Source organism: Hyla sarda, chromosome 5, assembly GCF_029499605.1.
Source record: "Hyla sarda isolate aHylSar1 chromosome 5, aHylSar1.hap1, whole genome shotgun sequence".
NCBI classification, from domain to species: domain Eukaryota; kingdom Metazoa; phylum Chordata; class Amphibia; order Anura; family Hylidae; genus Hyla; species Hyla sarda.
The window spans coordinates 367,839,421-367,855,696 of record NC_079193.1 but is presented as its reverse complement, the minus strand read 5'-3'; the positions used below and the strand labels follow the sequence as shown (position 1 = coordinate 367,855,696).

The window sequence follows — 16,276 nt, the reverse complement described above, 5'->3', positions numbered from 1 at the left end:
GCAGTATTATAGTAGTTATATTTTACACAGAGGGCAGTATTAAGTTAGTGCTGGAAAAGTTATTCTGCTAATTTATACTAACAGTTCAGTATGCAGAATAGTGACAACCACTTTGCGGAATGATTAATGCCATCAGTTGTCTTATTCCTCTTCCCTCTCCTCTTGTGCATTATTCTGCAGCATTTGATGGAGACCACCAAAGAAATCTGTTTACAGCATAAATAGAATGACATCTGTATAGAAGCATGGCGGGTGGGTGCAGAACACTTTTCCTACAACGTCTTGTCAGAATGGTCGCTGCACCGTCGGAGTTAATGTGAAATGTGACCAATCATCTTGTATTATATTGTTATTGCCCTTAAACGCACGAGTAGCTTTGTCTTTTGAATGCGCAGTGTTGCCTGTACATTATGGGGAGAAAGGTATCGGCATAACGTATGTAGCTGCATACGGTGTCAGCGGCAATCCTTCTCTGCCCTGTGTGTATACGAATGATGCTTTTACAAGAGTTGTGGCTTTATTCTACACTAGTGTTTCACAATCAGGGTGCCTCCAGCTGTTGCAAAACTACAACTCCCAGAATGCCCGGACAGCCTTTGGCTGTCCGGGCATGCTGGGAGTTGTTGTTTTGCAAGAGCTGGAGGCACCCTGATTGGGAAACACTGTACTAAAGGATCTCTGGGCATGCTGGGAGTTATAGTTTTGCAACAGCTGGAGGCACCCTGGTTGGGAGACACTGTACTAAAGGATCTCTGGGCATGATGGGAGTTGTAGTTTTGCAACAGCTGGAGGCACCCTGGTTGGGAAACACTGCACTAAAGGATCTCTGGAAATGCTGGGAGTTGTAGTTTTGCAACAGCTGGAGGCACCCTGGTTGGAAAACACTGTACTAAAGGATCTCTGGGCATGATGGGAGTTGTAGTTTTGCAACAGCTGGAGGCACCCTGGTTGGGAGACACTGTACTAAAGGATCTCTGGGCATGATGGGAGTTGTAGTTTTGCAACAGCTGGAGGCACCCTGGTTGGGAAACACTGCACTAAAGGATCTCTGGAAATGCTGGGAGTTGTAGTTTTGCAACAGCTGGAGGCACCCTGGTTGGAAAACACTGTACTAAAGGATCTCTGGGCATGATGGGAGTTGTAGTTTTGCAACAGCTGGAGGCACCCTGGTTGGGAGACACTGTACTAAAGGATCTCTGGTCATGCTGGGAGTTATAGTTTGGCAAAAGCTGGAGGCACCCTGGTTGGGAAACACTGCACTAAAGGATCTCTGGGCATGCTGGAAGTTGTAGTTTTGCAACAGCTGGATGCACCCTAGTTGGGAAACACTGCACTAAAGGATCACTGGGCATGCTGGGAGTTGTAGTTTTGCAACAGCTGGAGGCACCCTGGTATGGAAACACTGTACAAAAGGATCTCTGGTCATGCTGGGAGTTGTAGTTTTGCAACCGCTGGAGGCACCCTGGTGGGGAAACACTGTACTAAAGGATCCCTGGGCATGCTGAGAGTTGTAGTTTTGCAACAGCTGGAGGCACCCTGGTTGGGAAACACTGTACTAAAGGATCTCTGGGAATGATGGGAGTTGTAGTTTTGCAACAGCTGGAGGCACCCTGGTGGGGAAACATTGCATTAAAGGATCTCTGGGCATGTTGGGAGTTGTAGTTTTGCAACAGCTGGAGGCACCCTGGTGGGGAAACATTGCATTAAAGGATCTCTGGGCATGTTGGGAGTTGTAGTTTTGCAACAGCTGGAGGCATCCTGGTTGGGAAACACTGCACTAAAGGATCTCTGGGCATGCTGAGAGTTGTAGTTTTGCAACAGCTGGAGGCACACTGGTTGGGAAACACTGTGCTAAAGGCTCTCTGGGCATGCTGTGAGTTGTAGTTTTGCAACAGCTGGAGGCACACTGGTTGGGAAACACTGTTCTACACTAACACTCCGGGGAAAAGTCGGTGTTCTTCATCTCCTTTACACGTTCTCCGGTATGCAGTCCGCAGCGGGTTAGGAATTAAAATCGATTTTGCTGTGTAAATAAAAAAAAGAAGAAAAACCTGAACACTTTGTTTCGGGCTGATTGGATTTTGTGGTGAATTATACCCAGTAAGAAGCGTTTAATATGGTCGGCGAGAAGGAAATGTACAAACTGAGGACTTGTGCACCCTGCTGTGCCGGTCCCAGCTGAATCCATACCGGGTGCGCGGCTCGCGGATTTGTTCGGGCCGGCAGGCACATGGAAAGCTCCACCACATGCTGCCATCCACTGCCCCCCTATAAAGATTATGAAGGGGGCAGTGGAGGAACGTGCTTCTGTCTGGAAGGCTTTGATGTAAAGTGCTTCACCTGGAAGGAACCGCTCTCTATTGATTGATGTTCTTTGAAGCGGATCATGCAGGTCACAAGCTTTCTCAATATGGGAGGTAGAGGATTCACCAATTTAGTTCCCATGTGATGGGACAGATCCACATTTCCACACACGTTTATAGGAGTAGTCCAGTCCTGAAAAACTTATATCCTATCCTAAGGATAGTATATAAGTTTCAGATCGCGGGGGTCTGACTGCTGAGGACCCCCGCGATCTCCTGTACGGGGCCCCCGGCAGCCCATGGGAAGGGGGCGTATTGACTACGGCACGAAGCGGCAACTGACAGGCCCCCTTAAATACAACTCTATGGCATTAATATTATTATTATTATTAAAAAAGATATTTTATATATATATAGAGAGAGAGATAAGATATAACCGCGGCACACGAGGTGTCTCAGTGCAAAACAAGTGGTTTTATTCCATCTTCATGTGCTGCGGTTATATCTTTTATCTTGAAGTTGGAGTCCTTAACCGAGTCTCCTATGGCTGCTTGAACCTAATGTTACTGCTGCTTTTCTGTGGATGTGCTGCTTTTCTGCATTATATATACCGTATTTTTCGTCCTATAGGACGCACCGGCGTATAATTTATAGGGGTAAAATCTAAAAAAAATAAAGATTTTGAACCCAATAGTGGTCTTTAACCTGCGGACCTCCAGATGTTGCAAAACTACAACTCCCAGCATGCCCGGACAGCCGTTGGCTGTCCGGGCATGCTGGGAGTTGTAGTTTTGCAACATCTGGAGGTCCGCAGATTGAAGACCACTGCATAGGAGGTAATACTCACGTGTCCCCGCCGCTCCGGACCCGTCACCGCTGCCCTGGATGTCGCTCCATCGCTTTCGCCATGTCCCCGTCGCTCCGGAACGTCTCTGCTGCCGGCCGGGTATCTTCGCTCTCCGTCGCCGCCATCACGTCGTTACGCACGCCGACGCACGTACGCGACGACGTAATGACGAGGAAGGAGAGCGCCGGCCATACAGGGGATCCCTGAACGGAGAAGACACCGAGGAGGCAGGTAAGGTCCCTCCCGGTGTCCTGTAAGCACTAACCCGGCTATTCAGTTGGGCTTTTCGGCACCGCCGCGGTGAAATCGCGGCGGTCCCGAACAGCTCGACTGAACAGCCGGGTTAGTGTCACTTTCCCTTCAGACGCGGCGGTCAGCTTTGATCGCAGCGTCTGAAGGGTTAATACAGGGCATCACCGCGATCGGTGATGTCCTGTATCAGCCGCGGGTCCCGGCCGTTGATGGCCGCAGGGACCGCCGCGATAGGGGTGTATTCGCCGTATAAGACGCACCGACTTTTTCCCCCCCAGTTTTGGGGAAGAAAAAGTGCGTCTTATACGGCGAAAAATACGGTAATATATTTTTTAATAATAATAATTAAAATAAAAAAATATATATAAAAAAAAAAATATATATGTATTTATTTTTTATTATTATAATTATTATTAGAAAAAATATATATTTATTATTATATATATATATTTTTTTTATTATGGCTGTTCTGGCACTTGGCAGAAGATTGAAGTCGCACCCCCTTACTTTTTATTTAAGAAATGTAAATGAAGCATCAGAAAACAGATTTACTACATTCACAAGGGAGAGAAAAGAGATGGATTTCATGGTGTGTAAATCCAAGGTATAGAACAAAGAGAAGTGGAGAGACACATAGGGTAATAGTGTTAAAAGATCAAATGCTCCGAGCAGGAGGATCCTCACCTGATGGTGTTATGGAAAAGCCGGGACTTCTATAATAGCAAATCAGTCCTAATATGGGGAGAACAGGGTCCGAACAGTTAAAGCAGTGAGTTACATACAAACTTCTGTGCCAATAGATGTTGATCCAAACACAAATCGAAAAAACTGTCCCACATTGCGCCAAAAACAAAAAAAAAAAGGTACCCAATGAACGGTCTGATAAGTAACATGTGTAAATAAATGGACATGTCCGGTGTAAACGCATTTTTGAGATAATGAAAGGAGATGGATGTCCCCAAAAACGCCTTTATACTGGACACGTAAATAAATCCCTTTGTCTTTTTTCAGTCCGTTTTATCCGGTCCCTTCTTTATTTTGGCGCAGTGTGAGACACCGTTTTTATTACTTTTTATTTGCGTACAGGATGTAAATTGTAGATTTTACTTCTGTGCAGGTGTTTTATTTTTTTTTTAAATGTTATCCGCAAATCCTCTAAATTGACTAAATTTACCATCAAGAGCGATCGTTATGGTTGCCCAACTTGATCGGCTTTTTTCTAATGTATACGAACATCTTGGAGAGGTTTTATCCACCATTATAACTTATACTCTATCCACAATCTTAAGAATGAGGTGCTGAGTCTTGTCACACATGCATACTGCTGCTCTATTCACTGTCTATGGGAGCCACCAGAGATAGCTGAGCTCCGCGGTTCCTCCCTTTTCTCTTTCAACAGGAAGTTGTGTAGTCCTCTTAGTGTGGTGTTGCCTCAGCAGCTCCCTGACACTAAACCTCTCTCCTGACAGGAAGCTGTGTAGTATTCTTATTGTCAGAGTGGTGTTGCCTCAAAATCTCTCTATCTCCTGACAGGAAGTTGTGTAGTCCTCTCATTGTTAGTGTGCTGTTGTCTCAGCAGCTTCCAGCTCCTCACTCTCTACCGAAACAACACGCCATCATTTGCTGTCTCAAAAGGCACGGCTGCATCTTGTCTCTGAACTCTAACCCCGTCTCCTGAGTGATGTCATCGCCTCTGACCAATCCCCTACAGCTATATCACCATCTCACTGCCATATACACATTCATCTTTATTGGGACATATAGGGAACAACGAGGTGTGGTTACAGCATGCTGCCTTGTGCTGAATAATACACAGGCAGAGGAGCAGACAGGGAATGAATGCAGCAGCTTTTGCAGACTTGCTGTATGGAAAGAAGTTCTGCAGCAGCGCTAGGCGGAAAACTTGCAGGAGTAATGAGAGAGGGGAGTAGGCAGGGTAGGAGAACTGTGATGAGCGCTGAGGGAAAGCAATGCATTCTGGGAATTGTACTGTGCAATTGCTCAACCAAGAAGCCCACTCAGACCCTGGCATAGCAAAAGACCCTCAGACACACAATACAAATGGATTTTTGGTGGTTTCAGGACTGTGACAGACAGGTAAGCAATGCTATATGCTTCTGCAGCATTTTTATTATTTACATAGGGTCGGAGTCCTCCTTTTGTTATGTATATGAAGTGGAAAGTTGGGAGACATTGTGTAGCAAGTGAATGCGGAATATACACACTGCTCAAAAAAATAAAGGGAACACGTAACCAACACAATGTAACTCCAAGTCACTGACACTTCTGTGAGATCCCACTGTCCACTCAGGAAGAACACTGATTGACAATCAATTTCACATGGAACAGACAACAGGTGGAAATTATAGGCAATTAGCAAGACACCCCCAATAAAAGAGTGGTTCTGCAGGTGTTGACCACAGACCACTTCTCAGTTCCTATGCTTCCTGGCTGATGTTTTGGTCACTTTTGAATGCTGGCGGTGCTTTCACTCTAGTGGTAGCATGAGATGGAGTCTACAACCCACACAAGTGGCTCAGCTAGTGTAGCTCATCCAGAATGGCACATCAATGCGAGCTGTGGCAAGAAGGATTGCTGTGTCTGTCAGCGTAGTGTCCAGAGCATGGAGGCGCTACCAGGAGACAGGCCAGTACATTAGGAGACGTAGGAGGGCAACAACCCAGCAGCAGGACCGCTACCTCCGCCTTTGTGCAAGGAGGAGCAGGAGCATTTGCCAGAGAACACCAAGATTGGCAAATTCACCACTGGGGCCCTGTGCTCTTCATAGATGAAAGCAGGTTCACACTGAGCACATGTGACAGAGTCTGGAGACGCCGTGGAGAACGTTCTGCTGCCTGCAACATCCTCCAGCATGACCGGTTTGGTGGTGGGTCAGTAATGGTGTGGGGTGGCATTTCTTTGGGGGGGCCGCACAGCCCTCCATGTGCTTGCCAGAGGTAGCCTGACTGCCATTAGGTACCGAGATGAGATCCTCAGACCCCTTGTGAGACCATATGCTGGTGCGGTTGGCCCTGGGTTCCTCCTAATATAAGACAATGCTAGACCTCATGTGGCTGGAGTGTGTCAGCAGTTCCTGCAAGAGGAAGGCACTGATGTTATGGACTGGCCGCCCGTCCCCCAGACCTGAATCCGATTGAGCACATCTGGGACGTCTCGCTCCATCCTGCACAGACTGTCCAGGAGTTGGCGGATGCTTTAGTCCAGGTCTGGGAGGACATCCCTCAGGAGACCATCCTCCACCTCATCAGGATCATGCCCAGGCATTGTATGGAGGTCATACGGGCACGTGGAGGCCACACACACTACTGAGCCTCATTGGGACTTGTATTAAGGACATTACATAAAGTTGGATCAGCCTGTAGTGTGGTTTGCCACTGTGATTTTGAGTGTGACTTCATATCCAGATCTCCATGGGTTGATATATTTGATTTCCATTGATAATTTTTGTGTGATTTTGTTGTCAGCGCATTCAACTATGTAAAGAGGAAAGTATTTAATACGATTAGTTTATTCATTCAGATCTAGGATGCGTTGTCTTAGTGTTCACTTTAGTTTTTGAGCAGTGTATATAACTTCTTCTTTTCGTGTATACTTCTCTGCACCATATATTTATACGACGCTTCATAATCGCCAAGTGCCGGCAATTTCTTTTAAATTGATCTTTTATGTCATTAAGAAACAAAGACTGTGTTCGTTTGTTTTTTTTTCTTTCTTTTTGTTAGTTTTCTTTCTATTTTTTTGTCAGCAGAAAACGTAGTCCTAGCACTAAAATAGCACACATCATCAATCACGTTATTGGGTGATCGATACCCTGCCGTTACAGGCCCATAAGTCACAATTATTGTGTACGTTTATTGATGGGGCTGTTTTAATTTTACCTCGCAGGACAAAAAGACGTATTCCTGCCCTGCCTGCGAAAAGTCCTTTTCCGACGATCGTCTTATTAAATCTCACATAAAGGCAAATCATCCCGGTAAGTAGCAAGTTCCTATAAAAAAATATAAAATAAATTGCAATGCTTAAAGGGGTACTCCGGTGAAAAAATGTTGTTTTTTTTTAATCAACTGGTGCCAGAAAGTTAAACAGATTTGTAAATTACGTCTATTAAAAAAAATATTTATCCATCCAGTACTTATTAGCTGCTATATACTACAGAGAAAGTTCTTTTCTTTTTGGATTTCTTTCTGCCCACAGTGCTCTTCTGACACCTCTGTCTTTATCAGAAACTGTACAGAACAGGAGCAAATCCCCATAGCAAACCTATCCTGCTCTGGACAGTTCCTGATACAGACAGAGGTGTCAGCAGAGAGCACTGTGAACAGATAATAAAAGAAATCCCAAAACAAAAGAACTTTCTCTGTAATATAAAGCTGCTAATAAGTACTGGAAGGATTAAGATTTCTGGCACCAGTTGATTTAAAAAAAAAAAAAAAAAAAATGTTTTCCAGCGGAGTACCCCTTTAAGACCAGTGTTTCCTTAACTGTGGGCCTCCAGCTGTTGCAAAACTATAACTCCAAGCATGCCCGGACAGCCGTTGGCTGTCAGTGCATGCTGGGAGTTGTAGTTTTACAACAGCTGGAGGTGCACTGGTTGGAAAACACTGCCTAAAACAGTTATCTGGGCATATTAGATGTAATGTAGCCAAAAACTTAACTTTTTTAAATTTTATTATTTCAAATTTTTTTTTATTTCTGTTACTGCAAAGCAGGGGCGGGCTCTTCCTGGCATTATTCTGTGTAATCTGAGCCAATCAGATATCTTCGACACCTCCCATGCAGTCCCATAGACACACATGATGCCAGAAATATACTGCAGCTATATCCCCCTCCTCTCCATTGTTCTGTATCTTGTTTTAAAGGGGTTATCCAAGAATAAATGAATCAGAATAAACTGAGCTAATTTATTTTAAAAAAAAAACGCTCCCTGTCTGTCTCTAGGTTGAGTGTGGTTCTGGAGCTCAGTTCCATTGTAATACCACACCCAATCCGGGCCAGACATGGCGCTGTTTTTGAAAGAAATTAGCTATGTTTTTCTATTCTTGGATAACCCTTTTAAGATACGTGATATCAGACAGGAATAGTATAAATGGATGTATGCACTATATTAGTACATTGCATTGGAATTTTGAATATAAAAAAGAAATAAAAAGATGTACTCACAAATATGTCTATATATATATATATATATATATATATATATATATATATATATATATCGCTGTGTGTATGTGATAGAGATATACCGTATTTTTCGCCCTATAAAACGCACCCAATTTATCGGTGCATAATCTAAAAAAATAAAGATTTTGAACCCAATAGTGGTCTTCAACCTGCGGACCTCCAGATGTTGCAAAACTACAACTCCCAGGATGCCCGGACAGTCGTTGGCTGTCCGGGCATGCTGGGAGTTGTAGTTTTGCAACATCTGGAGGTCCGCAGATTGAAGACCACTGCATAGGAGGTAATACTCACGTGTCCCCGCCACTCCGGACCCGTCACCGCTGCCCTGGATGTCGCTCCATCGCTGTCGCCGTGTCCCCGTCGCTCCGGAACGTCTCTGCTGCCGGCCGGGTATCCTCGCTCTCCGTCGCCGCCATCACGTTGTTACGCACGCCGACGCACGTACGCGACGACGTGATGACGAGGAAGGAGAGCGCCGGCCATACAGGGGATCCCGGCACGGAGCAGACACCAAGGAGGCAGGTAAGGTCCCTCCCGGTGTCCTGTAAGCACTAACCCGGCTATTCAGTCGGGCTGTTCGGGACCGCCGCGGTGAAATCGTGGCGGTCCCGAACAGCCCGACTGAACAGCCGGGTTAGTGTCACTTTCCCTTCAGACGCGGCGGTCAGCTTTGATCGCCGCGTCTGAAGAGTTAATACAGGGCATCACTACGATCGGTGATGTCCTGTATTAGCCGCTGGTCCCGGCCGTTGATGGCCGCAGGTACCGCCGCGATAGGGGTGTATTCGCCGTATAAGACGCACCGACTTTTTCCCCCCAGTTTTGGTGAAGAAAAAGTGCGTCTTATACGGCGAAAAATATGGTATATACATTGAGTCCTAATAAACAAGTCAAGTATTAAGGTAAGATCTGCAACCTATCAGGAGCAGACAAGACACTATACCACATGGGATAATTCAATAATAGGTCTACCAGGAAATGTATTTTTATTAATATTTTTTATTGCCTTTATTAAACCTACAATTTAATTCCATAATACACAAAATTACAATATGCTATTTGACTTTTCTTTTTTCTCCTTTAACCCCATTAAAATCCCCCCCACCCCCAAATCCCTACCTACCCATACCTAATATGAAGGAAAATGTAAACATATTAATAATAATAATTTTTGAGATATCAATTTTTCATCTAACCATTTTCCTTTTAAAGCATCTGAAATTTCTTAAACCTGTTTTTCGATTTTTTTTTTTTTTTCTTTGTCAGTTTACCTTCAAATTTCCAAATTTTTTCAAGTAACCCATTCCACCCCTGTGGTGACTTATCACTAAATTTATAATAGGATCATTAGAGTTATCATAATCCACTATATGTCCTGGATTTAGGAAAGGGTTGTGTTCAAATCTTTCCAGCTGTAACTTTCTTAGAATTTTCCAATGTATCCCAGGTTAACCTCACAACCCGGCTATATTCCTGTAAGGATAGAGACCCAACCCCCCCCCCCAGCTCTATGTATTTTGGCTCCATACAGTGTCTGTAGAGCTGAGGATTTGGTGCAGTGTTTTAGTTGGCTATCTATGTCGGTCTCGTAGTCTTTAAAGGGAGAAGCAGTACACATGGAATAGATGCTCAGGACTAGTGATGAGCGGCATAGGCCATATTCGAATTCGCGATATTTCGCGAACATGAGGACGAATATTCGTCCCATATTCGTGAAATTCGAATATTCTTTATATTCGTGACGTTTTTTTGAATTGCAAAATTTCGCTATTGCGAATGCGAAATTAATAGCGAAATTTCCCTCTTCTGCGCATGCGCGCTATAACATCATGCGAGGGACATTGCTAGGGATGTTGCTAAGCTCTGACAACTGTGCTTGCAGAGCTCTCATTGGCTCACAGGCATCAGTAGGGCAGAATTTCCACAAATATTCGCATGCATAAACCTTTCGCCTCACAGTCTCATCCCTGGGTCTTTACTGATACAAGCATTGCATTTATCAGTCGATGGAGATCCCTACAATGTGCTCAGTTTTTAAAACAGTTTGAAAAAAAGACGAATATTCGTAATAGCGAATTTTAATCACGAAATTCGTAATATTCGCAAATATGCGATATTCGCGACGAATATTCGAATTGCGAATATTCGTGAGTAACATTACTCAGGACCTCCGTCCTAATGATTGGGGGTCCCAGTGATCATGCATTTATCGCCTATCCAGTGTTTTCATGGGATAAGGACACGAACCAGCAGGAGAAAGGGAGACAGCAGCCAGCTGAATAGTGATGATGACCATTTCACATTGCGTGCGGCGGCCCTGTTTAGTTCTTCTGCCATGATGGTCTCTGTCAGCTCCCTGAGCTAACCGGCAATGGATTGTTCCTATTTTAGATTCCGCACTCAACGTTAGAATTTTTTTTACGGTTAATGTGGGTCATCGGCCTGATAGGTGATGTCCACCATTAGCCATGGGTCCTGGCTGCCGCTAGCAACCAGGACCCACTGGGCATGAAGGGAGAGGACTCAGGACATACATGTACGTCCTTCATCATGTGTAATTCTCTGAGATGTTTTTAACAGCATTTAGAAATGCGCTTTACAGCTAGTCCCATCTTAATAGGCGACCATAGACAGGAGCTGTCCCATTGACATAAATGGAAAAGTGGCCTTTGCAGAGGTCATTCTAGAGACATGAGGAGTCTGAGCTGTGAGCAACAGCTATCTAGTGTACCTCTGGTAACTATACACTGGTGTCACCTTTCACTGTACTCCTGTCTGTGAGAAGGAGTAGTAGTTTTAGGCCTAGTGGGCAGAATGGAAACTGCAAGATATCATGATTATTTTCAAATACAGTGGTCCCTCAACATACGATGGTAATCCGTTCCAAATGGACCAGCGTTTGTTGAAACCATCGTATGTTGAGGGATCCGTGCAATGGAAAGTATAGGACAGTGGTCTATAACCTGCGGACCTCCAGATGTTGCAAAACTACAACACCCAGCATGCCCGGACAGCCGTTGGCTGTCCGGGCATGCTGGGTGTTGTAGTTTTGCAACATCTGGAGGTCTGCAGGTTGTAGACCACTGTTAGAGGAAGTTGTACTCACCTGTCCCCGCCGCTCCGGACAGCACCGCTCGTCACCGCTGCCCTGGATGTCGCCCTCCATCGCTGTCGCCCCGTCCCCGAGGTGTCCCTGACGCTCCGATAAGGCCTCTTGTTCCCCGGCATCCTCGCTCTCCGTCGCCGCCATCACATCGCTACGCACGCCGCTCCTATTGGATGACGGGACGGCGCACGAAGCAACATGATGACGATAATGGAGAGCGCGGACGATGCAGGGGATCCCGAAGAGGACGCGCTGGATCCCCGAGGACAGGTAAGTGATCGTCAGCAAAGGGCATAGGGCACCGTAAACGGCTATCCGGCGGCAGCTGAAGCAGTCTGCGCTGTCCGGTTGGCCGTTTATGCGATGGCCCCGACATACAAAAACATTGTATGTTGATGTTGCCTTCAACATGCGATGGCCTCTGAGAGGCCATCGCATGTTGAAATTATCGTATGTCGGGGCCATCATAGGTCGAGGGGTCACTTGTATACATAGTTCGATGGATAGAGATAGAAATATAGATATCAATAGCTAGATAGAAATCGATAGACCTTAATAGAAAGGCATTCATAGATAGATAGATATATATGAGAGAGAGATCAATACAAGCAAAATAATTACCGCAGCACAAAGCTATATTTGAAATATGACCTGTTTAACTTAGCAATACTGCTGTGGTGAAAAAATAGAGGTTCTTAGCTTACCATTTGGCCAAATAGTGTGTACCATCCCACCACGATAAGACCTCATTTGGGACGGACCCTACACTATGATTGTGCCTCTCCCAGGCTGCACTGAGCCTCAATATCTGGGCATGTAAGGTCTATCACATCCCTCACCTGGTGCAATGGGTGGAGTGTCCGTCCCCAATGAGGTCACCTTATCGTGGTGGGATGGTACACACTATGCTGACCAATTATTCCTTTTTATGCTAGATAGAGTGATAGGGGGCAAGATAGATAGAGAGATATGGGATGGATGGATAAATATGGGATGGATAAATATGGGATGGATAGATATGGGATGGATAGATATGGGATGGATGGATGGATAAATATGGGATGGATGGATGGATAAATATGGGATGGATGGATGGAAAGATATGGGATGCATGGATATGGGATGGAGGGATATGGGATGGATGGATGGATATGGGATGTTTCCACAATATACTATACTGCTATACCTCCATCTTTATGGATGCCTATTCTTAATGCTTGTAGTTTTACAATGTTTCTGAACATTGTACAAAAAGAACGTAACGGAAAAAGAAAATGTAAATATTGATTGAAAACTGCGGGTGAGAATTGATGGGAATGAGAGCTGACATTGGCCGGGAGCAGCCTCGCGTTCCTCAGATAGAAGACGCCAAAGGAGACAGGATATTAGAATATCCCTCACAATAGGCTGTAATCTCACTGCAGGACATGCAGATGGGGCTCTGGGATCCCTGCATTGTGACTGATCTCTGCTGTAGTTTGTGAAGTTCTGTTCATTATATAGAGCAGTGTTTCCCAACCTGTGTGCCTCCAGCTGTTTCAAAACTACAACTCCCAGCATGCCCGGACAGCCAACCGGCTTGCTGGGAGTTGTAGTTTTGCAACAGCCTGAAGCACCCTGGTTGGGAAACACTGTATTACCGGTTTGTATTTTAGTTCCTCTCTTGGGCTGTCCGGGCATGCTTGGAGTTTTTGTTTTGCAACAGCTGGAGGCACCTTGCTTGGGAAACACTAAGGTAGAGGTTGACTGGACCTTGTAGTCTGAGGTCGTAAAAATGACAGAATACCATGACAATCCGACCCTTCCACTCCTACTATGGACATAAAATCATACGTATACATACCTTATATATATGTATATATATTTTTTTTTTTTACTGTGTTTTTGCTGCAATTTCCTAAATTTTACTGTGTTTTTGCTGGGATTGTTTATCTATGTCTGAAGCACAGGCTAGCACAAAGTCCAGGAAGTGAGGGCAGGACTGGCACTCCTCTGTGCTCACTCCTGTCCTATCAGACTTCTGTGTGAAAACAGAGAGTAGGGGGTTACAGAGCAGATGGCTGTCAATTCATGAAGAGACACAGCACAGCAGACTCAAGGAGGAAGTGAATGCATGGTGAGTGAAGGCGGGCTCAGTGCTTGCCTCGGACATGCCCCTTCCTGAGCAGTGGATGTCAGAATGAGTGAGTAGCAGAACAGAGGGATTTATGAGCCAAATACAGAATCTAGATATAAAAAAAAAATATTAAAGAATATGTATGACCTAGTAATGCATATAGAAGCAGTATTTTTTCTGTCATATGACTGATGTGTTTTAAGCGCCTTTTAATAGACATGACAGTTTTGCATTACATTGGATTTGTGATAACTTTCTTTTTTATTTATTATTATTATTTTTTATTTTGCAGAGGTTTCAGCAAACCTAATTTCTGAAGTCCTTGGTCGCAAAGTTCAGCTAAAAGGCCTAATAGGAAAGAGAGCAGCTAAGTGCCCATATTGTGACTCCTACTTCATGAAGAATGGGTCTGATCTGCAGCGTCATATATGGGCCCATGAAGGTTCGTTTGCAGGATTGTTTTTCTTTAATGTTTTTATTGCACATTGGTTTTATATGACCTTTGCTACAGATGAAGCAGAGATAAACACCTGCCACATCCCCCAGCCATCTGTTGTCCAAAAATTTAAGAATTTTGATAGAGTATATTCAAATGTTTTTTTTTAAATATTATTATTTTTGTTGTTGTTGGTTTTTGTTGTTGTTGTTATTAATACAATTAAACATATGCATATATATTTATTATTAGTATTTGTAATAATAATAATATTATTATTATTAACAATAATAGAAATAAAAATAAATATATTTAAAACTACAAGAGGACATCGTTTTAAATTAGAGGGCAAAGGTTTAAAAGTAATATGATGAAGTATTTCTTTACTGAGAGAGTAGTGGATGCATGGAATAGCCTAAGAGGGAATGAGTTTAAGCATACATGGAATAGGCATAAGGCTATCCTTCATATAAGATAGGGATAGGCATAAGGCTATCCTTCATATAAGATAGGGATAGGCATAAGAATATCCTTCATATAAGATAGGGATAGGTATAAGGCTATCCTTCATATAAGATAGGGATAGGCATAAGGCTATCCTTCATATAAGATAGGGATAGGCATAAGAATATCCTTCATATAAGATAGGGATAGGTATAAGGCATCCTTCATATAAGATAGGGATAGGTATAAGATTATCCTTCATATAAGATAGGGATAGGTATAAGGATATCCTTCATATAAGATAGGGATAGGCATAAGGCTATCCTTCATATAAGATAGGGAGAGGCATACGGCTATCCTTCATATAAGATAGGGATAGGTATAAGACTATCCTTCATATAAGATAGGGATAGGTATAAGGATATCCTTCATATAAGATAGGGATAGGTATAAGGCTATCCTTCATTTAAGATAGGGATAGACATAAGGTAATCCTTCATATAAGATAGGCATAAGGCTATCCTTCATATAAGATAGGGATAGATATAAGGTTATCCTTCATATAAGATAGGGATAAGCATAAGGCTATCCTTCATATAAGATAGGGATAAGCATAAGGCTATCCTTCATATAAGATAGGGATAGGTATAAGACTATCCTTCATATAAGATAGGGATAGGCATAAGGCTATCCTTCATATAAGATAGGGAGAGGCATAAGGCTATCCTTCATATAAGATAGGGAGAGGCATAAGGCTATCCTTCATATAAGATAGGGATAGGCATAAGGCTATCCTTCATATAAGATAGGGATAGGCATAAGGCCGTCCTTCATATAAGATAGGGATAGGTATAAGGCTATCCTTCATATAAGATAGGGATAGGTATAAGGATATCCTTCATATAAGATAGGGATAGCCATAAGGGTATCTTTTATGTAAGATCGGGATAGGTGTGTGTATATATATATATATATATATATATATATATATATATATATATATATATATAGATATATATATATATATATATAAAAATAAATAATATTATGTAAATGGCAGGCTTAAATTTTTTTATTAATTTTTTAGCCTTCCGCTATAATATTGGTGTCTGACTCGCAGTTCGCTACATCTGTAGTTTATGAGTTCCCTGACTTCTGTATGACGCTGACCTCTCCCCTTGTCCAGGTCTGAAGCCTTTTAAGTGCACAGTGTGTGACTACGCCACCCGCAGCAAGAGTAACCTGAAGGCGCACATGAACCGGCACAGCACGGAGAAGACACATCTCTGCGACATGTGCGGCAAAAAGTTCAAGACCAAAGGGACCCTGAAGAGTCACAAACTCCTCCACACGGCAGACGGTGAGAACAGATGTCTCACATATGACTCCTGTCCCACCAAGAGCTGCATTCACTACTCTGCCAGCTGCTCCGAATTCTCATAGAAAGTATAACACTTCAGTGCACTGTGGGAAATGGAGCTTCATCTGCAATAAAGGGGCCATATTCTCTATAATTGCATATGTAAGTCATTGAAGAACGGGAGAGAAGGTGCCAACTTAGAGCTATGGA

At 43.7% G+C, this 16,276-nt stretch overlaps 1 protein-coding gene across 2 annotated transcripts in view; it reads left to right on the top strand.

Annotated features, from left to right (window-relative positions):
• Positions 1-16,276, top strand: part of ZFAT (zinc finger and AT-hook domain containing) — a 221,879-nt gene that overhangs the window by 109,403 nt on the left and 96,200 nt on the right. For both annotated transcript variants that reach the window (XM_056522803.1, XM_056522801.1), the window contains exons 9-11: positions 7,309-7,396; positions 14,119-14,268; positions 15,893-16,066. In XM_056522803.1, the coding sequence (XP_056378778.1) occupies positions 7,309-7,396; positions 14,119-14,268; positions 15,893-16,066 (412 nt within the window). The remainder of the gene's footprint in view (positions 1-7,308; positions 7,397-14,118; positions 14,269-15,892; positions 16,067-16,276) is intronic.